Source organism: Xiphophorus maculatus, chromosome 17 (genome assembly GCF_002775205.1).
Source record: "Xiphophorus maculatus strain JP 163 A chromosome 17, X_maculatus-5.0-male, whole genome shotgun sequence".
Taxonomy (NCBI): Eukaryota; Metazoa; Chordata; class Actinopteri; order Cyprinodontiformes; family Poeciliidae; genus Xiphophorus; species Xiphophorus maculatus.
Genome location: NC_036459.1, coordinates 7,125,733 through 7,149,648, shown reverse-complemented (window position 1 = coordinate 7,149,648; position 23,916 = coordinate 7,125,733). Strand labels below are relative to the sequence as shown.

The 23,916-nt window shown below is 37.9% G+C and overlaps 1 protein-coding gene across 1 annotated transcript; it reads right to left on the bottom strand.

The window, feature by feature from the left end:
- Positions 1-227: 227 nt before the first annotated feature.
- On the bottom strand, positions 228-22,453 carry gnptab (N-acetylglucosamine-1-phosphate transferase alpha and beta subunits). Its single transcript, XM_014473654.2, has 21 exons — positions 22,181-22,453; positions 21,509-21,594; positions 20,500-20,619; positions 20,177-20,227; positions 18,429-18,631; positions 17,761-17,825; positions 17,254-17,388; positions 13,755-13,916; positions 13,497-13,676; positions 11,966-12,136; positions 11,767-11,890; positions 11,476-11,685; positions 9,708-10,681; positions 8,497-8,696; positions 7,785-8,004; positions 7,590-7,703; positions 7,433-7,518; positions 7,253-7,351; positions 5,676-5,843; positions 3,964-4,054; positions 228-2,013 (listed from the first exon to the last, which is right to left on the bottom strand). The coding sequence occupies exons 1-21, from the start codon at positions 22,340-22,342 to the stop codon at positions 1,942-1,944; spliced, it is 3,693 nt and encodes a 1,230-aa protein (XP_014329140.1). The 5' UTR covers positions 22,343-22,453; the 3' UTR covers positions 228-1,941.
- Between the last annotated feature and the right edge of the window lie 1,463 nt (positions 22,454-23,916).

Sequence of the window (23,916 nt, the reverse complement as noted above, 5' to 3'; positions counted from 1 at the left end):
ACTGCACTAAAAGTATTTGTACTCTGTTCAGATTTACAGCTGTAGTAAAAGATCTGCACTGGGAAACCGGCCAATTTAAATCAACTTTGCCTATCATTTAACAATAATTATGCTGTAAGATTTCCAGATGGCTATGAAAAGTGTTTTCTGTGCAATTAGCGTAATGATAATTTAACCAAACATTACTGGTATTAGTGTGGAAGTAACTTTGACCCTGTGAGGACATATTTGTCATAAAAAAGCTTATTTATGCAAAATTCTTATTCAAAATACATCTAGAAACATACACTATTAGATAAAGGCATTTTGCTTCTTCAAAATCAAATTTAAAAAACTGCCCCAAAAGAAAAATCACGATGACTGACCCAATAAAAATTTATTTAAATGTCACAAACCACTGATTGAAAGTGAGGAACAGTCCTATTCCCAGACATGTTCTTTAGCATCTCGGAACACTGGATGGCACCGAATCGTCTCTCACATAATACAAAACATTCTTCATACTGATGCCGAGGAATTTGAGACGTTAATGAGACGCCAGCACTTCTAAAAAAAATGTCCTGTACACTTACGACGTTAAAATTGGATTATTTAGATACTAAAAAAAAAAAAAAAATGACACAAATATTTACTAAATAGATCATTCCAGAGTCGAGTGTTATATGTTTTGCTTCCTATAGAAGTCTGGACTCTCGGCTATTTAGTTTAAAATTTTACCCACCCGCTAACGTTTGCCCGTTTTGTAATGCGCCATTTCGGCGCTATGAAGCTTACCAAAAATCTCCTGCGATGTAAATAAGTAGGGAGAAGTGCCGCGTCGAACAAGATGGCTGTTGACGTTAATTCAACACGAACTGAGAGACTTCGTACCGCCGCCATTGCTATAGGCAGAACGCAATCGATGACGTCATCGTTCAGAACTTCTTCTGTGCGCTGATTGGCCCGGCTGAAATTCTACCGGAAGAATCTAGGTCAATTTGAGGAAACCTTCACGGACCTGTGAAGGTTATATGTGCTGAGTTAGTCGCTCACATTTCTGTCAATATAATCCAGAAAAATTGTTAAAACGGACAATCAGGGGTTTGAAATAATGATGAGCGATTTATAAGACATTACCAATGCATCAGTCGTCGTCACAATAGGTGAAAAGAAGTTAGAGAACATGCTGATGTGGTCTGAATGTCAGACAGCAGCGAGTCTGCCGAGTCCCACAGGGACACACCTACAGGAGCCGCGAAGGCCGCAGAAATACCACACATCAAAAAAACAATCGCATACAGTAATGATAGCAATTAGCGTCTGACTCATTGTTTCTGTAAACCAGGTCAGGTGTGGGTGACAAAAGAAAATTTTCAAATTCAACATTAATAAACGAAGGCACTTCATGTTTTCCAAGACAGCAAAGGTGGAAACGGCCACAACTTAAATACATTTACCCGAATCTTTACATCTTTAAAACAAACAAAAATACAAGGTTGTAAATGCAACACTTTCTTTTTGGCTCCCAAGATACTCGCAGCAGCAAAGGCGACATTTTTAGATGTCTTTTAAACACAAAAACATATTTAACTTTAAAAAAAAAAAAAAACTTTATAGAAGTTTGTACCATTATAAAATACAGGTGCAATTTGAGCTTCCTATAATACAACTTGCTGCAATCTGAGCTTCCTATAATACAACTTGCTGGAGAAAGTTTCATAATTTGACAGTACATTTGTCTGAGAATCTGATGCAGGAGTGCTGTGTGTCTCTCTTCAATGCCCCCAGTGGAAGAAAATTCAACTTCTTGTTTTAGTCTGGCTGCAGTATCTTCCCACATTTATCCTCAAAATGCTGCGCTCAGCAGTCCAGATTGTTGCGTCCACCCAGATTCCTTCCTGGTCTCTCTACGAAGGAGGACAGAAGGACGACTTTCAGAGAGGACGAGACAATCTTCCTCTTTTACACTCGTTCTGGATTGCTGTCTCTAGTAAGTCTGCGTCTGGGGAACAGTTTCCGCTTCAGCAGAATGAGCTGCGGGAGAAAGGAAGAAGGGTGAAAAAAATTTAAACTTTGCACAATTACAAAAAGCAGAATAATTAATGTGTGGACATCGCTTGTTTTCTGCAGTTCTGGTAGAAGAAAAAGAGAAAAGCTGTATCTCTCAGAGAGCAAGTTTCTTCGATTAATGCAACTACTTCATAAAAATGGCTAACGTCACTTTTTTCTTTAATTATCATTAGTTTGGTCAAACTTCACGCATCTTTTAAATACGAATCAAACTGTTTAAAAGAAATCTCAAGATTTTTTAAAACTATTAAAAAGAATGAAGTATGTTTCACACAGAACATTTAAGACTTTTTGTTCAAATATGAACTTTATTATGTTAAATACTTATATTTTATTGCCATTATGTGGTTGAAATCAGTTTCCATGTTGACATTAAAGGGTTTTTTTCTTGCATTTTCTATGTAAAAAAAAAAATCAAAATGATGTTCATCATTGCTGATTTGTAAAAGCAATAAAAAGGTAAAACATTCAAGGGGCTGAGTACTTTTTATAGGCAGTGTGTTTCTACAGCAGGTGGGCATTAAATATGTAATCTGAAAAAGCAACAAACAGGAAGGAAGGAAGGAACGCAGGACCCAAGAAACAAAAAAAAGTAATGGACACATGGAAAGGAGGTGGGAAGGATAGAAGAAAAGAAGATAGGACACAAGAAATAGAGGGTGTAAGGTAGTACTAGAATTGGAAAGAAAAGGAAAAACAGAAGGAGACAATGAAGAACAAAAGGGAAAAGAGGGAGGAGCAAACGAGTAAGGAAAAACGGACACAACCACAGTACAAATTAGTCGTGTTTTCATTACAAATGTGCACAAAATTTGTCACTATTCCGCAAATATTGAAAAAACAAAATTTTGCAATTGTTGTGTTTCCATTAAATAAGAACCACAATTAAAATCACACGTGAATATGTTTGTTCACAAGATAAGGCATTAAAAACATGCCACGCCATCGTCCTCCAACCATTTCCTGTTGTCTTCTTCGTGGTTTCTGCCAGCAGTAACATCCGGTTGATGATCACGACACGTGTGATGTGAAAAAAGTGCAAAACATATTAATGTGGTACAGCTACAAATTTTTTTTTTTAACTGCCGTGTTTCCATAAAGACCGTACAATTTTACAGTCAACAAAAAAGCATTTAGTGACAAGGAAAGTGAAGAAGTGGGACAGCAGGCAGGAAGGAAAGAAGGACATTTAGATGACGGGACGGAGGATAAAGTCAGGACGTTTGGATATTTTTACAAATCTGAAAAATAACCAAACCAACTTCCAAACTTTTCCACAAACCCTGTAAAAACCTTGTTAGGTCCAGGGAACCAGAGTGAAATTACGACTCTTTTGATCTCTCTTGTTAAGTATATCTCAAGAAAATCACCTGCTGCCAAAATGATTGCCACATTCCTCAGTGGGAGCTCTGGTCCCAGTGAAGTGATAGGAGAGATTATCCTAAGGTCAATTGGTAACCATTCCTTGTGTTAACTGAGAAGAAACTAAAAACCTTCAGATCAGGACAGAGGTGATACCTGGGTAGAAAATGGTTTATCTAAATTTCCTTAATCAGGTTTCCTTCCCTAAATTTGAAAAGCGTGACGAGGAAACGGCTTTATTGTCGCGTTTAACCGACAAATTCAACCATCTTGGCAACAAAGCAGCCTAAAATAAATCACAGCGCAGTCTGATCCAGATCTACAAAGGCGGCCGGTCTCGCCTTTCATACAGGATGTCTGGGGGTCTTTCATTTCTGTTAAGTCGGGTTCTGGCCCAGATAATCATTCCGACTTGACATATGAGCTCAGAGTTGAAATTTCTATTGAAGCCCTGAATCATAACACAGGCATGAATCATGGAAATAAGGACGTGTGGGAGCAAATGTCATCTGTTTCTATTTAAATGTGAGGGGGTCCAAGGTGGGCACTAACCTGCTCGGCGAAGAAGGACATAATGGTGAAGACGACAAGAGTCACGAGGACGCAGTGGGTCCAGAACTTCAGCTTGTCCCGGTAAACCCGCCTGGAAAACAACATGTTTAAGTCGTTAGAGCTTTTTGTTTGTTCCTGCATTAAACACAAACACCTCACTGAATAAACAGAGACAGAGAAAATGTATCTGTAACTCCAAAAAGGTTCAAAGGGTCTTAGGAAGAGAAGCAGACCCACAGCAGCCCGGATCCTCTACCATACTGGACAGTAGGAGTCAAATGTGATGTTTTATATCAGATCCACCAGGAAGGCTTCTTGTCAGAAAACTTTCAGACTCAACTTTCCAAAGTTCTTAGCCCCAGACATTTATTCTGGAATATAAAATGGTAAAATCTGAAAGAAAGTTTGAAAGACAAAAAAAGTTTGAGAGATAGAAAGGAAGATTGAAAGAAAGAAAGTTTGAAATAATGGAAGTCTGAAAGGAAAAAAGGAAGTTTGGAAAAAAAAAAGGAAATTTGAAAGACAGGAAGCCTGGAAGAAAGTTTGAGAGAAATTTTGAAAGAAAAAGTTTGAAAAAAAGGAAGTGTGAAAGTTTGAAAGATAAAAAGAAAAAGTTTGAAAGAAAAACAAGACATCTACCCGACTTGAACACTATGTTCTATTGTCTTTCCCCTTTTGTAAGTTGACTAAGAGAAACAGGCCTCTGTGTTGCATCATACTTATAACAAATGGAACCAAGAAGTTATGATTTACAAGCTAAATGTTTCCAGAGTCCTCAATTCTAACTTTAACTTCTGCTAAGTTCTGCAGTGGAAATTAAGCAGCTGCAGCAACAAATGGACACATTTGAGTGATTTTTTCCCAACACATATTTAAAAGCTGATATTTGTGCCGGTTGCTTCAGCTACCCATCTAATGCTGCTCGGTCTAAATAAAGTCTCTATTCAGAGCTGCAGGCTCTGCCAACAAGAACAGGGATCCCTGACAAGAAGCCTTAAAGCCTCAGCAAGAGATTCCCACGCGTCCAACACGGCAACATTGGTCAAAGTGATGACAGCTGTAAATTCTTCACTCAATATTCAGCTCATATACAGTAAGGACTCTAATGATTCATAAATCAACTCTTTTAGAGATGAAAGCCACAAGATACATCACTTAGCAACCACAAGTCCAACAAACACACTTGGATTACTTACATCTACTTTGGTAATTGAACATTTTTCCAATACTGAATGCACATTTAACCAGTGACCGTTTCCACAATGCAAAATTTAAAGTGCCTACTACACATTTTTAATTAGCTAATTTTCCAGAGACAATTGCACATTTTTCCGGTGCCTAAAAATGTGCAATTTTTAAGCACATTTTCTGATCTAAAATCCTTCACACAGAGCACTTTTTAGATCAGAAAGGACAGCAAATTTATACAATCAAATCCAGAAAATGTTGCAAATTTTTCAAATTTGCAACACATTTTTATTACACATTTTACATTGATCATTTTCCAGTGTCAATTGCACATTTTTTCCAGGGCAATAAATAAACTTAAAGGGAAAAGTTACGTTTTTTGTGCAACTAGCTGCAGAAATTTCATTTTTATTGAAAAGAAAGCAAGAGAACATATTTTTTAGATTAAAAAAGTCTGATAAACTATTAACTGCCCATTTGTTTTGTGCAAACACTTTCCACTTGTTCCCAGTTTGATAACCTACCAGTCCTGGAGCTCTTCCATATGAAGGAACCTGTTGCGGTATTCTCTGGGAAGCTCGAACTGGGACGGCAGTGGGAACATGGACTCATAGAAATCTCTGAGCACGGCCTTCACAGTGGGAGCGTCCTTGTGGCTGTGGTCGATGTTATCATTCAGACAGATGAACTTCCTGTTGGTGACAAATGGAGGCCATATTATCCGGTTTGCCACACGTTCTAGACTTTTCTAAACTCAAATCTTTGGATTTGTTTCATGCATTTTTTGCAACATATTCCGAGCATCTGAGTATATGAAAATTCTCAACAATGATTTAACCTACAAGCCACAAATAAGATATGGACTTTCCTTGACTAAAAACAGATTCTTTAAAGCCCATTTTATTTGTTAAGAGTCCCACAAAATGGCTATTTTAGTGCTTTTCATTATTAAACTAAGGCTACAGTTCAACCTAAATAGGTCATATAAGGACATTTATTGATTTAGTAACTTCAAAATAAAATACTGGTGGGCAAAATTGTGCAATCAAGGAATAATTTGGCAAATTAAATAAGGAGAAATGTCTGGAAAAAGTATTTTTTCATAAATAATTTTCTTTTTATCATTTTTCTCCAGAAGTTTTTCCATATTCAGATAAGTGGTCACAAACTTCTTATAAGACGGGAATTTCATGTCAGTCTGACTAACACAGATAATTTATGATAATTTTGAAGGAACAGTATATATGAGATGAAAATGTCAATTTGTAGCATTTTTATTGTATAATTAAAACTTACTGAAGAGGATTTTTAATTTTTTTAGCATGTGCAGCACATATGCAGGAATTTAGCTTTTTTTGTGTAGCAGGTCAATAAACTGTAAAAAAAAAACCCCAAAAAAACATTTGCTGCTTAATATAAGCATTTGAGCAACTTATTGATCCAATGCAACAAGTTACAAAAGTTGTGCTACATTTCAGCTACTAGCAAAACAGCTGTATTTTACTCAGATTACACTAAATATGGATGGCCTACATTTAGATTTGTAAAATATTTTGAAAACCAAATCAGATTTTCCTTCCTACCTATACTAAACCCAAGATTCTGCAGGTTTCACCAACTCAAATTTAAGACTTATTTAGACCTTTTTAAGACCAGTATGAATGAAATTTAACACTTGTACCACAACTGTGAGATTTCTAGGATCTGCTTCTGACTCTTGGCAGCAGATTTGTTCTTCCCACACTGCATAGTTCAGCCAACTGGCAACAAATTTGTTCTTACCCCTAAAAGAAGCAAAAAAAGCTAGCTAGCTAGATATATTAGCAGCTAGTTAACGGTAGCCTCAAGCGCCTCGACTCAGAACGCAATGAAGATGTCTGCGTATGACTTAAACTTTAGCTAGACAGAAAAGTCCCATAAGAGAAAAAATCGACATAAAACACACAGCATTAAACAGTCCTGCCTGTGAATAATATTTTTAAGGACAATTTAGATATTTTTTGATGAATTTAAGACTTTTTAAGGCTTTAATTTTAGACTCTTTAAGGATGTGCGGACATCCTGTTGATGTTGCATTAAACATACATAAAATCCTTCTCACCTGGGATTCTTCCTGATGTCGTCCAACTGGCCGACCACATGGGACACGTTGGTCCGCACCATCTTGAAAGCAATCTCTTCCTCTCCCATTGTCTCAAACCTGTGAAAGAAGCCGTTCCATCTCAGTATTTAAAGAAATAAACATTTAAAGAAGTGATGAATATAGTATCTTTGACCTCACTTGTATTTGTTCTGATCTTTGAAAGCTTTATGAATCTTCTCTGTGATGGGTTTGCAGTGAAGGACCAGGCCTTTAGTGACGGGAGGCTGGAAATAATAAAATAATTAGGTATTGCAATAAAATGTAAACAAAAATGTCAAATTCATTAATTGCTCACCATGTTGGGATCATAATAGGCTTCCTGCGTGGGGCTCACCAGGTGCAGATGGGTCAGGTTAGTTGGGAGGGTTTTAGAGCAGTTTATCAGCATCTGCTCTAAACCCGTCAGATCCTACATTCAACATTTAGAGTAAAAACGTCAAAACTCGACATGGCTTCTCCAGGAAAACAAACATCAGATCCTCAGACTGACCTGGAGGCTGAGGGGAAGCTCGTGGATCCTGGTGGCGAGAGTTCGGATCTCTCTGTCCGACAGAACACCGGAGTGGTCGGTGTCGACTTCGTCAAACACATCTGAGACGTTCAGCTGCTGCTGGGCGCTCATCAGGAAGTAAAAGTAGGAAAAGACGAACTGCATGTCCTCAGAGTGACGAACGCGGTGCGCCGAGGTTTTGTCGAACTCTTCGGGAAATCTGAAGAAAGCAGTTCAGCTCGATTAAAGAAGTCGTCCTTTCAGAAACAAACCGTTACAGGAAAAGTGAAGCTATTGCTAAAAACTGCAATGCCATTATTTTAACTACGGATGGACAAAAATGGTACCGCTTATTGTTTATCATGATAATTTTCTTACCATGGTAAGAATTTTGATTTATTGTTGTCATAATAAATTCCAATTAATGTTTTTTTTAAATTGTCCTTATTGTCAGGATTTTTAGTTTTACTATTTTTGTCACTGTTCAATGAAAGAATTCATAAATATCAGTAAATTTAAAAATATGATTAAATGCAGTTACAATTTGTAGTGTAATTATATAAATCACATTTCATTAGATGACTGATGTCCTAAAGAAACAAATAGGATTGTTTTTCAAGAGCGGTATTGGTGTTTGTGGGGCTGTTATTGCTATGACACACAGTCACAACCATACAGTTAGCTAAAAAAGAAGCAATAAATTGTCCCTTACGTGTCCTGGAGCTCCTGCATGACGAGACGGTCGATCATGTGCGGCATGTGAGCGGGGACTTTGCGCGATGTGAAGCCAAACTGGCCGTTGAGCAACCTGTTGACGTAGCGCAGCGAGTCGGCAAAGGTGTCCTGCAGCTTTCGCCCGGTCGCTCCACTGTCCGTCCTGTAGGATAACTCTCTCTGAAGACGTTCCTCCTCCTGGGAAAGTCGACATATGTTGGAATTAAATAGTTTCCTTCAAAGTAAAATCCTAAAAATGTTTTGGACAGGGATGTAAACAATTACAACTAGTTGTTGATTAATAGTTTATTATATTAAAATTGGTTCCAATCGATTAATCAAAGATGCTCATTTAGACCTTTTTTATGTAGTTTGGCCACCATCCACCAGAAGGCGCTGGTGATGAGGTCAGTTGTAAGAGAAACAAACATGGCAGACCCACACCAGAATGGGAAAGAGAAATGGTTCAAACAAAGTCCGGTGTGGGATGTAAAAGACACTTTATATTGTTCTGTTGTGTCCGAAGGCATATTAGGACCATTGTAGATTTAAAAAAGAAAGAAAGAAATTTTGCCAAAACATTGAAAAATGTTGAGATTAACCTCAAAGGTCAGACTCATAAATTTCCTAGTTTTTTTCTAGAAGATTTCTTAGATTACTCGCAAAGCTTCTTGATTTTTTTTCTAGCAAATTATCACATTCTCAAACTTTGAAATTTTCTAGTTTTTCTACAAATTTCCCAAGTTTTTTTTTTTCTTCCAGAAATGTACTCCATTTTTGCTCTACAAAGGCCCCAATATGTGAGTTAATGCGCTTCATGGAGCAAAGTTTTTACATTTATTCAAGATCAACCACAGACAATAGTTCTGTTTGAATATCTCTATTAATGGTGAATTTAATGTTTCACTTATTTTACTCTTCTCATCTTTTATTTTTCTACTCAGGAACCTTAGAAATTCCTGTTTATATATTTTTTATAAATATGTCTGCATTTAATAACGTGAGAAATCACATTTATTAAGCCAGTATTTAACACAAAATTTTATTTTATCTTTAAATTCAGCATATTATGAAAAATGTTATGGAAAGACTGTCAGCCCTCTTAATACAAAAAAAATATCAAATTTTTAAGAAAATTGCCAAAGATCAATTAACTATAGATTTACTTATGAATCAATAACTTGCATCCCTAATTTGGGGTTTGCTTACCTCAAGCAAGGCCTGGAAGTATTTCCTCCTCTCCCACGGCAGAAAGCCTCGATCTGAGGAGACAAAGTGCTGCAGCTTCCTCCCGACTGCAGGCGGCTCCCCTCGAATCTCCTCACTCTTTTGGGAAACGTTGCTGTGAAGTTTTGACATCTTGGGCCTCTCAATTACAGGATTCAGAGGAAAACGCTCAGGATTTAGAAGACTTTTTATTTTACTATCAATGCGGACCGGCATGAGAGGAGGGGCAGGTTTAGACTCCTCTGGCATTTTCTGATCGGAGTTTTGATTATTCTTCATCTGATTGTCTTCCTCCAGGTCTTTGTGGGCCTTATCCTGGTCTCTGCCTGGCTGTACGCTGGTGTCAGCCAGACTACGATACGGCTTTAGAAGCTCAGCCTTGGTGAGGTTGTATCCCTTTACCGTAATGTCACCAATTAAAAGTTTCTCCTCCAACTTTTCCAGCTCGTTCCTTACAACAAGTGGTAAAACCGAGACATTTACCAAAGGAACCTGTATGAGAACCTGAGATTCAGCAGGATGGTTCTTCTGGATCTTCGGCCCTCGTTTTCCCTCGGGAATATCCGAGAACGGGAAAACTGGCTCAGCCGTCGGGGTGAGCTTAGACTCCTCTCCTGCCTCTTTGCTCCCGACCCCAGTGGCGTTAGTCTGAGGAACCTCCCGCGTGTCGACTGCGACACTGAAGATCATGGTGAACAGAGTGTCACCTTCTATCTGAAAGGTGACGTTGTACTGGATCTGGGTGGCGTTTTGCCCTGGATAGAGCAGCAGGTGAATGCTTTTCCACTTGTTGGCGACGGACGTGTGTCGGACCACGGGGTTGTCCTTGACGTGGGCCTCGGAGACTCGGCGAGCCAGCTTCTCGAAGCTGAAATACGGCCTAGTCTCGCCCAGAGGGAGAGTGTAGAGGGTCTGGTTTCTGAGCAGAGTCACACGGTGCAGCTCGCCAAAGTGCTCTGAAAAGACCGACATCGTTTTATTTAGGTTTTTTTTGCTTAAAGGGAGAAGTAATCACAAAAACAAAACAAGTTGATGTATATTCAATTCAAAAATACTTTACTGATCCCAAAGAGAAATTAAATGTGGTTGTAACGCATTAATACAAAATTGGATGGTCAGGGTTTTCCATCATTATCTCTAGATGTTCCATAAAACCAGACTATGATGTTTAATATGATGTTTAATAATAATAAGAAGAAGAAAAAGCAGCCTCAGACTACTGAACAAGAACAACTCTTCATAAAGGAAAAAATTGGTTAATTAAACAATTGTTTGCAATTTGTAGTCTATAACGGTTCAATAAATTGTACTTTAAGTTGATAAGTTGAATAGAGAAAGCATAACAGAGCCAAAAATGTAGTATACAGTTAAGCTACGCTAAGCTAAACAGACTAATCGTGTGACTTGAAAGACTAATGAATAGTTTTCACATGCTAAACAGATCCATGTGTTTTGTTTGGTTAAATAAATAGTTTTGTTATTCGTGTTTTGGCCCTCCTGATGGAAGCCTACATAAAACCACAGATACTACACTGAAACGATGAATTACCCTTATAACGAAGCACAGTTTAGAGTTAGCATTTCTAAACTAACGTTTTAAACAAAATGACTTTTCAACCTTGGAAAATTGAGATTCTGAAACATTTTTGTGCATATTTACATTTAAAGTGTACAAAGTTAAGCATAGTGATTAATCACAGAACTAGCGGATGATAATCTGATGAATTTTTTAAATTGATTGTAAACATACCTTGGCCGCAGTCGCCCACATCAAACCCACAGGAGAGAACGTTGCAAGCCTGATCGCAGAACTTGTCTGCCAGCCACGAGTTGGCGCAGCCTTGATTGCAGTACGACATCCCTCCAATTCCTCCAAAACCGCCGATCTGCCAAACCGGTCCACCGGCTCCGGGCCCAACGCCACCGGCCCCTGCAGGAAAGCGGTTGTTTCCTGCTGAGCCTGTCAGGGACAATTCAACATAAGTTAAACATCAAACTAGCTAGCTTATTGACACATAAATAACAGAGAGAGCGTCCTCACCGAGACAGTCTCCTCCATCCCAGTCGCAGGCCGAGTTGTTGCAAGCCTTATCACAGTATCCGTCTTTAATCCAGGATCCTGGGCAGCCCTCAGCACAGTTAGGAACCGGCCAAGTGAGGTACACCTGATTGAAGGAGTGAAGTTGAGATTTATGGCATTAAACCAAACATGTCTGTGTTTTTCCTGTTACTCTAAACACCTTCTGTCCTTTGGAGTGGCTGTAGAAGTCGTCCGGCCAAACGTCTTTGCCAAACATCACATCGTCATTGAGGTAAATAAACTTCTGGGAGAGTCCCGGGATACGGTGGATGTGCGTCTCGATGGCAGGAGAGCTGAAAGTTGGAAGGTGGGAGCAGTTCAGGAAAATGTCCTGAAATAAAGAATCATAAGGATGCAAGTTATAAAAAGATTTCTCATATAGAGGCTTGACAGTCTTTCTATAACATGAAGGGTTAAATTTTTCACAATAAGCTGAATTGAAAAAAACTTAACTAAAATGTAACATTTTGTGAGCTCATCTACGTTAAATACTTATAATAAACTTAGACTTGTTTATGCAACATAATAAAACACGGACCTCTAAAGTTGTTAAAGAGAAAAACAAAAGATGAAAAAGAGTGAATATGTGAAACATTTAATTCCCCATGAAGAAAGATGTATTCATGCAGAAGTTGTTACTCCTGAAGGGATGTTTAAACTTTACTAGATTAAATATATTCACTCGCAACAGGCCTCAAAATAATCATGTTTGTTTTTATCATATCCCCTCTGACATGTTATCCTCACCTTTGGTAAATCCGTAATTGTAATTAAGTTGACGCAGCTTCGTCATGCAGTTCGGCTGAAACACCGATATTAATGTGAAATTTTACTTGTTGAATGTTTATATGTCTAAACAGAACCGCAAAAAGTGCATTTTGAATCCCACACCGGACTCCGTTTCTCTTTTCCGTTGTGGTTAGGTCGCCATCTTTGTTACTGCATCAACGGCTCCGCTTGCTTAAAGATGAGCAGCGGCGCCCTCTGGTGGATGGCAGTCAAACTACAACACTAAAATTAGTTCCTAGTTCCAGTAGAACTAATTTTTATCTTAATTATAACCCATTAATCGAGAGTTAATCATAAGCGTTTGCTTCCCTAGACCAGTGGTTCTCAAATGGGGGTACGTGTACCCCTGGGGGTACGTGGAGGTATTGCAGGGGGTACGTGAAGCTTTTCAAAATATCTTTAAAAAATCAGTAGGCTCCTCATAATAAGTCTTGGGAAAAATTATTTTGCGAAAAGTTCGATAAAATATAAATGTGTGTTCATGTACTGAATTTTATATTCAGTATTTAGTTTCAATATCCTTTAAAATAAAACGGTTTGACTGGTTTTATACCTTCCTGGTGGTCACCGTCTTCTGTTTTTCTTTTTTGTTTAACCATGCAATGTTTGCAATATGGATGTATTTGTCAGGTTCACTGATATAAGTTGTTTGGCTTTAATAAATCAGACAGTGATTTTACAGCACTGTACCCCTTTTTAATTCCAAAAATGTTTTGCCCGTGTCAGGGGGTACTTGACTAAAAATATATTTTTAAAGGGGTACATCACTGAAAAAAGTTTGAGAATCACTGCCCTAGACGATATCCACATACATTCAATCATAACCTAGCATAATTTCCTTTAAATGAATCCCCTCTGTGTGAAAGTAGGAGCAGTTTGGTGTAGGAGGGGTCAAGGCTTGCCTGATGTGTCACCACGGTAACTCTGGGGTTATCCAGGTTGAGCCAGGAGGGAATCTGACCATTTGTTACGATGAAGATGTGCCGCACCCAGGGGGCGTGCTTCTCCACAGAGCGCAGCGAATAGCGCAGCTCCTCGTTGTCTTCGAATCGGCTCGCAGATATGTCTTCATCCTGCTTAGACTGAGAGGCAAGTGTATTTATGATTGATAAAAAGCTCCACGGATCTCACAGGTAACTGATCTCCAGATCCAGGTGTACCTGGGAGATAGCTGTGAGATCCCAGAACAAGTAGGCAGGGCTGATGCTCAACTCTTTCCCATCCAGAGTCAGGTTCTTTTTGGCCTGCTGACTCAGATCGGTAAAATCCTGCTGGGTTTTCAGCTGAAGCAGGGCGATGCTGGCCTCTGAATACAGCTCAAACTGTAGTAAACAGAAATATAACCAGAAAAACATCAATACAGCAGCGCATCAAACGAAGATGACAGACCAAAAGCTAACTGGATAGATGTGCTTTTCAGGATAAAAAAAAGAGAGCAGCCTTTAATTTCATTTTAATCTTTAAATACTCGTTTCCGATTCGAACACGCGCTCATGGTTTGCCTCGACTTGTCGCTTTTTCTGAAGTCTTGTTGAGGTGAGAAGGATTTAGTGGCCGTGGTAACAACAAGCAGTGGGTCACGAGACTCTTTATAGTCCCGTCAATGCTCTAACAAAAAGCAAACTGAGCCGAGGAGTGTGAAGAGAGGCACGCGTCTATGAATAAGTGTTGAGTTGACGCACGCTGTCACGGCTGAAAATGTATAACAAGAACTGGAGTTACAGACTGCTGCCATTGTGGCTGCATGATTAAAAAATACCATAAAAGAAAAAGAACTGTTATTTATTTAGTCTGTAAGTATCTGCATCTTCTGCAGGGGTGGAGGGATGCAAGTCACTGAACAGAGCAGGAAACGAGGACAGGAAGCGTCAGGAAATAAAATTGTTTTATCTGCAAATTCAGTCAAATCTGACAAATACTGATAATCCCTCCAAGATAAACTATTAAAATCCTGCAAGCAGTGATTGAATGCAGTCACTTTTGACGAGATTATCTAGAGATTAATAAAAAAAAAAAAGAATGAGATGAAATAAAACTGTTTTATTTCTGTCCAATTTTAGAAGTTGTGCAGAATTTGCAGCTCTCCAGCAACACAAAAACCCCAGTTAATACATATTTTAACTTCCTTTGATTGATACCCGAAAACTAAACTAAGAGTCTTCTAAACAGCTGTCTCAACCTTAATTGATGTCAGATTACAGCGCATGATCTATATAAAAACTCGCATTTACCGTCATAAATAAGGGCAAATATTGCAAATATTTCCAAATTAGTACCACAAAAGCTTAGATTTGTATTGCAAAAAAAATCTGAAAAAGTATCATGAAATCCCAGAGGGACTGAAAAGATGTTTCAACAGTTTGTGAACAGGTTTTATAAATGCATTCTGGCACAACCAGCCCTTTAAAATTCTTCATGATCTTGTTTGGGCCCAAAACGAAAATTAGTTTGACACCCTTGGTTTAGAAGAACTGACAGAAGAAAACGTATTCTTTCCAAATATATGTAAATAGTAGCATATCCCACAAGAGGTTATGATTTCGATTTGTTTTGCAACCACAGGATCTGGGATTTAAAATACCCAGTGAGATAAACATGTCAGCTCATCAGACTCGTACACAAACACGGGGGCAGGACTCATCAGGCGGGTGATTGGGCTTGTAGTCCAACTTTCATCAGCGCATCACTCAGCCTAATACTGGCTATAAATACAGAGCTGTTCTCAGCGCTGAAACGCACTGGCCGCACTATGCAGATCATCCCTGTTTCAAAGAAGCGGTCCAGCGACACCAGGAAACACCCTGAAATCCAAACCGTGCATTTTATGGAGGCTTGTGGAGCGGGAGGCCGCGCCAGACGGGAACGACCAGCCAACACAGAGCAGAGCGTCCATCGTCTGGACTTCGCACGCCGCAATAAATCATCAAATGAGGACCCACAAAAGGCGAGGAATGGGGCGACAGAGTGGGTTCTCCAGGTGCAGAAAAATACTGGTGACTTTCCAGCAGGCAGACAGGCATGGTGCCACAACAAACAGTTGTTCTAATGTTAGCCCTCCACACACACACAGATACAGTTACAGCCGGAATATCGCCGGATATAATCACATGACCTGAAGCTTGGAGCCCAGTTCATGGAACGTTGGGACAACTGGTTTGGGGATGATAATATGTGGGTTAAATGGTGCATCAGCCACCCAAACAGCTGCTTATCGACTGATTCTCCAGCTGTTTGCTGGTCAGAGACCAAAATGTAAGATTTTAAACATAAATAATTACGGCAAGTCTAATCTAATCTAATGGTTATACTCTTTATTGTATTCTTTACTGAGGATATATAAAAATACATTCAAAGAAGAATAGCTAAAATCTTAAAACTCCCAATAAAAACACTTAAAACTGCCTATTTTAATCATTCAAACACCAAAAATACTTTAATATGCATTAATAGTAGTGCTGTCTTAGCATTACCGCAGAAGCCAACATCTACATCTTACTTCTCTATGCTCCTGGGGTTACAGCCAATCAGAGCCAAGGAAAATAAATGGAGCTATAAAAACACATATAAAATTAAACGATGTGGAAAAAATATAAAAAATAAGCTGGACAATTTACTTCCAGTTTGTGTCACCATCGAATAAATCATTGCCTTTTCAACCTCCCAGATGTAAGAATTTACTTTACTACACAAAACCAACCAAACTTTAGGTATATACTGACATAATTAAAAGAAAATGTTTGCTTTTATTAAAGTAAAATGTACATTTTATATAAAACTACTACTATGTTAAGTGTTCAATTAAACAAAATCTAACTATTTTGGATAAATTAATCAATTAAATTAAACTAAACACAACATACGTCTGTTCAACCAATCCTTAATTAACCAAAATAACACCTAGGTAACGCCAGTTGTACACGGATTCGCTAAGCCTGTTGTACAACATTTATTTGTATTCTCATCATAAACTAAGCCAGTTATGAAAGATGTTATTAAAACTCATCAGCCATGTGAGAACACCATCAGAGCCGCCCTGTTCCAGGCTGCAGCGGCAGGATCGCTCAGCGCTTGTTTTCTTTGATTATTCCGTATCACTCCACACTCGTTAGTGGCTCTCCTGCGTCCCAAAATACTCAAACTGCCAGACGGCGAGCCAAACAAAGAGCTTTCATCCTCACATCAAAGTAATTGTTAAAAATAGAGAAAATATTTTTAGCTGTGTTTTAAGCCTCATCAAGAGAGTGCTGATGCTATTTAAGAGGCATAAACAGTTAAAGTTTGTAGTATACAACATGTTTCTGTTAGAAATTTGCTTTAGTAGAATTTATGTGCATAAAAAAGTACTTTTTTCAGTGTTTTATGTGTAAGTAAATGTGTTTTTCATTCTCTAGATCGCATAATAAATGCAGTTTATAAGTCAAAACTCTTTCTGCACTTTGATCAGAAGTGCAACGTTGCTCCCTGCTGGGCTAAATAAGGATTACAACGTCTCCAGCTACTTCCCAAAATTTTATTTTATTATTTTCTATTTTGACAGATTTTGGGAATAGAAATATTCTAGTTTTGCTTAATGTAAGTCCCCCTAACTGGCAACACATCCAGCATGTCAGAACTAAATTCTTCACCAGAGATCTCCGTCCATTTCCGGGCCTCTCCTACCTGTTTGATCTTGCCAGTTATGGCCGCCGGCAGTTTGACTCGCAACTGCTCCGTATCTTTGATCGATGCCGGGAAGCCGCTCAGGTAGGCCAGAGACTGCATGTGGATGAGACCCGGAGCCTCTTTATCCGTCGTCTGCAGGACAAACAGAATAAAAACGTTAAGAGATCTGTTTTTTGTTTGCTTTTAGCAGATATAATTCTCAAATTGTGCCCATTTGGTTCTGCAGCGCTCTGTTGAAGGGCCACCACATTTTAATCAGGTCAAGGTCTGTACTTTGACTGAGCCTCTTCTTTTCTGTTGTATCATCAGCTGTGTTTCTATTTCATAATTGAAATTACAAAAAAAATGTGCTTAAAGGAAACACACACAAAAGCTTTTGCACTAGAATAAGGTTGTTTTACAGCTGTATATAAAAAGAGTGGAAACACTTCTTTCGCACCACACGAAAAAAAAGGACAGAAGTAAATTTAAATTTAAAGAATTTTAACAGGTAAAGAAACTCACAAGATAGCATCTGGAAACAGCAAATTTGTGGACTTCCCTGGAAAGATCTATATAGGCTTTATCAGCTGAAAAAGAGAAAAGGACACAAAAGCAACAGTGTTTAGACTCAAATTTGAGTCCATGTCAGCGCCACTTCTCAGACTACACAATAGGTCTGAAAAGTGTTGCGTCATAGATAGGAATAGAATATAGAATAGAATAGAATGGAATAGAATAGAATTACTTTATTCATCCCAGCAGGGAAATTACTTCGCAGTTACAGCATGCAAGTTATCAATTAATTAATCGACTAACAATCCAGTAATAAACGGTCATTTTCTTAAAAACCTGACTTTTCTCTATTATCAAGAGTGTTTATATTTCACAACAGAACATTTTACATCCCACACCGGACCTCTGAACCTGTCTGAACCGTTTCTCTTTCCCATTCATGAGTTCGCCATCCGCCATCTTTAATGCTGTCATTCGGCGCCCTCTGCTGGATGGCGGCCAAACTACAACACTACAAGAAGGTCTAACGGACACTACGGTATTGTTTGATTGAATGTAACTAATTTTAATCTAATAAATCATTAATCAAAAATTAGTTATGAGTTGATTCATTGTTTGCATCCCTAACACTTCCTGCTAAATTTTAGTCTTTTCAGCTCCCAATTTTTTTTTTTTACCATCAGCCTGCAAATGAAAGACGACAACGGAGACGCTGACAGGCAGGTGGAAAGGTTTCTTCATGAGCAGCAGCTCTTTGGCAGCAGAGAAGGAGGCAGAGACCGCAGGCAGCTCTTTGAGGGTGACGTTGGCCGGCAGGGCGGGATCCAGCGCCAGCATGGGCGCCACGATGCAGTGGGACAGCAGGCATTCAGGCTTATCACTGACAAAACATGAAAAAGGGAGTAAATAAAACACATCTGCACATACAGGGAGAGAGCCTCCTCCTTTGTGTTGTGCTTGCGCCGTTCTATGTGTGAATAAAGTGAAGTTCACACCGACATGAAAGGTTGCATGAAGCAGCTCTGGTGTTTGTGGTTAAACTTTGACAAAGCAGACAAGGAAGAAGACAAAGAGTTCAAATGAAACAGGAACCACACAAGCCAAAGTCCAAACTTTGCAACAAATCAGTCCGCAGATTATTTATCACCTGGGTTTATAAGATGTCTCTCAAAACATGTGCGATATTTTTTTAGAAGGTTTGTTTCATTGTATAAGTAAACAACAACCACAGCTTATCTTTGAAGAATCTAATCAGTTCAGACATCTGAATTTTATTTTCTTGTGGTTTAACCGACCCTGGCTTCCTGTTATAGGAAGCTTTACTCTGAGAAACTGCAACTCTGAAAACCCGACCTCAAAGACATCGTCGTTATTTTGGTTAAAACAGTTTGAGCCCAACTGGATAAATGTGACAAACTGCAGCAACTGCTTAACAAAAATCTTTACATTCAGACAAAAATGACAGAAAATTTCATGAAAGTGCAAACCACAACACAACAAAAATAATGCATACATTTTGTTAAGATCCTCAGTTTGTTTAACTGTGATTTTAAATGACAGACCAACAAAAATCTGTGCAAAATGGTGAAGTGGAAGGAAAATAATTTATGATTTCCAAATTGTTGTAGAAGTAAAAATCTGGGAAAGCGTTGCATGTACTTCAGGTTCTTTGGGGTTAAGGGTCACATAGAAAACTGAAATCTTTGCCTGTTCTTTAAAAACAGTTCAAGCTCATTAAGAGCAGAAAGATTGTGAAAAGTTCTTACAGAATAAAAAAGGAAATGTTTTGACAATGGATGCTACACTAAATGGTTATTCTAGGAGTTTTTCCTCTTAAGTTATTATGTAAAACTCTGTTTTTATTATCTAAACAGGCTTTTATAAGCAACTTTCTTCAAACTATGGTATCTAAATTTATCAATTTTCTAAATTTATAAGAAAGACTCATCACATTCTACAAAATAATACAGATAATAGAGAATAATACTCTTTAAAAAACATTTAAGTTCTTCAGGTATTAATAAAGTATTTTTATTAATGCATAAATAACACAGTTCTGCTTCAACTGAGTGAATTGTGAATGCCCAAGGTTGAACTGGACTTTAATTTAGATTTAATTAGAATTTAATTTTAAATGTGAAGATCAGACATCTTTTAGTTCAGACATATAAATATGTTGTTATAAAGGAATCTTTACAAAAATAAAAAGCATTTTTTCCTCTTTTATGCTAAAAAGCCTTTGCATAAATCAACATTAACATAAAATACCTGAAAATATAATTAAATTGAACATATTTAACATTTGTGAACTTAAAGACCAATAATTTTCTTTACTACTAATGTGTTGTTTTTAGTAAAACACCAGATTTGTACATTCTTGTGATTGAAACATGATAAAATGTGAAAAAGACCAAGATGAACTCACCTATCTTTTGGCACCTCTGTGGTGTCACTCGCATTTTTTCCCAGTTGTTCCCTGTGTGCAAATAAAAAAATGTTAAAAATCACAATAATCTACAAAAAAAATTTGCACAATATTTAATTTGTGCTTTCAAAGAATATATAAAGTATCTACAGCCTAAAACAATCAAGATTACAAGAAATGCCTGAGAACGAATCTAATATTTTTTTCATTGTGGAAGCGTTTGAACTGATTAGGAGGGAAAAAAGTGAAAGTTTTCATTTTCAACATCAGTTTGAGCAAACAGGCTGGTTGGTCTCCAACAGTTGCGGAGAAGCGTCTGCTACCTCAGAGCTTTTTGTTCCTCCTCCAGCTGCTCTTTGACCGCCTTCAGTTCCTTCAGCAGAGCCACATCTGTACCGTTCACCCATGTGTACACAACATCAATAGGCATAGGCAGACAGAGCCTGAAAGTTAAATAAAACATCATATCAGTGATGCAAGGCTGTGGTCCAGTTTATCTCCCTAAAGCGGATCTCTGTCAAGCCTGGAATCTAGAGTAGTGTTTGTTCAGACATTGCCTCGCCCATCCTGTTTTTCCTGATTTCCTCTCAAGGCAAAGCAAAGTTAAACTGTTTTTCAACAAGACAAACCAAATAATTTAAAATTTACAATATAAAACAATTATGTCATTTTAGAGGCAGAAAAGCTATAATTTGTATGAAACAATTATCTCAAAATCAATGTTAACTCTTGGATCTTAGTTGCTCAGGTAAGAAATATGTAGCTTTGTTTAGCTTTTACTTTTTATTTATCCTCTGTCAGTACAAAATGTTGACCAGCTACCTAAATTAAACATTAAATCAATAATCTATACCACTTTAAATCAACAAAATCCTCAAAAATAAAACACGTTGAGACTAGTTAGAAAAGACTTTCAGCTGCTTCCATTCACTAACACTATGTTCTACACAAAACTGTACAACTCTCTAATACAAAGTTGTTTTTTGTGTGTAAATCAATATTGTTTGACTGTATTCTTGGGAGAAAAGGGGCAGATATTTATAGGATTTTTTTTTATCTTATTAACTCTTCAAACTAGCGACTTTTCTATCACTCTTATCATCCAGTATCTCCATCATGTTATGAAATAATGCTACAGTTCAGGATTCTGGACATAAGCAATTCAGTCTTGCATTCTTTTTCTTTCTTTTGGACTTATTTTTATTTTATATATTTATACATTTCAGTTAAGAACTTGTAAAACCAGTAATATACATTTTTCTGTGTGGCAGAGAAAGACGTTGGGGTGAGATGGAGCCAGATGATTTATTGTAATAGATGTAAAGATCTTACCTGCTCTGGAATGATTTCCCACCCACATTGTCTCTATAGGAGTCAAAAAGCACATGGTACTGGTCGCGACTCCACTCCATCACCACCTGAATGGGGAGAAAATGCAATTAACACATTTCTCCATCCCAAATATGACACAAAACCAAGACTACTACGACACTGCTTTGCATATATTCAAGCCCAACAATGATATGGTAAGTTAAATTCCAAAAATCTTCAAAGTCAGCTCCACGGCATAATGCTGCCACTACCATATTTGAGACTATCAGAGTAAAGTGTGCAAACTGTACCCGTTTCTGTCCTCATCACAGTTACACACTACTTTGTGTTGGGCAGTCACATTAAATTAACAAGACAAAAAGTAAACAAGTTCAAAGAGTATAAATACTTTTCCAATGGATTGGATGTTTTACAAGGTTATTTAGGTGGACGAATTTTTCGGTACACTCAAAAGACTGAAAATAAGTCCTGAATACCGATGGACAACACGTGTCTGCTCCTCAAGGAGCATATTTGCTTAAATTGGCAGCTTTTTGACTGGGATTTGGTTTGAATGAGTCTTTAGTCAGCAGCCAGAGAGGCCGGTTTGAGGCTAAGAGCTGCTTGGGTTACAAAAGAACGATAAAGAAAAAGGCATTACAAGCTTGACAAGCGAAACCAGAGTAGACTCACCTCTCCAAACTGAAAGGCGGAAACGATCATGAGGACGAGACCCCCGAAGCAGAGGTAGAGACCGTATCGGTGGGACAGACAGGTGTAGGTCTGCCTCTGCAGCAGCTTCAGCACCGAGTTCACGACGACCATGACTCTCCTGGGTCGAGCATAGCGCTGCATTCATTCAAAAAAAGTCAAAACAGCCGCCTGTTAAAGCGACCGACAAAAGAAAGTAAACATCACAAGCGAGAAGGAAGCGTCAGCTGACCGCCCGACCGACTGCACATGACAACCAACGCATCTCACTCTTCTTCGGCGGCGGTGACGCTGGAACCGAGGTGCTGCTTCTCCGGCAAAGGTTCTATGTTGGCCTCTAGTGGGGAGAAGGTGCCACTACAGAGTGTAACAACAGTCTGTTGTTACTCTGTAGCATTAAATTAAATTAAATTAAATTAAATTAAATTAAATTAAATTAAATTAAATTAAATTAAATTAAATTAAATTAAATTAAATTAAATTATTCTGTATTTATTTGAACAGCTATTTTTTCTTGCTTTGGAACTGCACATAGGGATAATTACATGTGTAATTATTAATGATCAAATTACAGCTAGTACTTTGTTGCACCAAAATTATCAACCCTAAATGTAATTGACTAAATGAGAAGTGTCAAAAATGTTAATGTGTTTTGTTTTAGCTGATATATCTCTTATTTATTGGCAGGGCAAGTAGCCTAATTTAGTTGTAAACAAAATTAGATGTTTGTCACTTTGAAATTGCTTTATAAGATACCATCTTCTCAAAAAATATATTTTTTCTCTTTTTATTATTCAAAATTACATATTTTAGGCTGTAATGATATTTGTTTACAAATATTAAACAAATTATTAAGGTAAGACTACAGACTCTGCTTCATTGCTTTGATTCTTTACACACAATCAGTTTTAAATTTATAACTATTTTCAAATTGTATCATTGTAACATATTTTGGGGGATTTATAGGCATTGTTTGAAGGTCTTTGTCAGTTTATTTTATGTTTTTCATCTTTGTCCTTCTTCCTCTTGCCTTGTATTGCTTTAATTAGCTAACGTTTTGTGCCAGGCAGTTATCTGAAATTACATGTTGCGTCAGTATTTATAAAACTTTAAAATGTGTCTTATTAAGGAAGAATAATTTATTAAATTAACTTTGGACAAAACGTTTGGCTCTCTCTTCCTCAATCTTCCGGGCCCTCAGCGGGTGGCGTGCAGCCAGAGTGAAAACAACAACACTGCGCGTTGACGTCACAAAATCACAGAGTTTAATCTCATACAAGGCAACGCATGAATCAACAACAAAGCTGCAGAGGTACAGAGATATGCATTGTTTACCTTATACAAACAAAGACAGACAAGACAAAGACAGACAAAAAGCATAACAAAGACGCGTCTTTGGAGAGAGCCGATGGAAAAAAGCAAAATAGTGGCAGCTCTCTGAATTTTTTACTCCTGACACGAAGCCTTATACTAAAGGTGTGTCTTTCCTGTATAATATATTCAATTAAGGCATTCCTTTAGTTGACCAACTGGAAGCTACCTTGGACAATCAGAAAAACTTAGGAACTCCCCCTAATTTACGGCAAATATCAAAGGGCCATCTGGTCTCTGGTAAAACAAACGAGCGAACAGCTGCGTCCTGACCCCCTGTGGTTCTACGGTCATTCTGGGTACAGAAAACCTGAGATAAGATTTCACAGATACCTGTGAAATCCGAA

What these genes read in the sequence shown, in the direction of transcription:
- gnptab (XM_014473654.2), bottom strand. Translation starts at nt 22,342, where the DNA reads ATGCAGCGCTATGCTCGACCCAGGAGAGTCATGGTCGTCGTGAACTCG. An exon ending in ACAGAGGTGCCAAAAGATAG is followed by an intron (nt 18,632 to 20,176) that starts GTGAGTTCATCT and finishes ATGTTTTGTCAG; the next exon opens with TGATAAGCCTGAATGCCTGC. An exon ending in ATGGAAGAGCTCCAGGACTG is followed by an intron (nt 4,055 to 5,675) that starts GTAGGTTATCAA and finishes GTTGTTTTCCAG; the next exon opens with GCGGGTTTACCGGGACAAGC.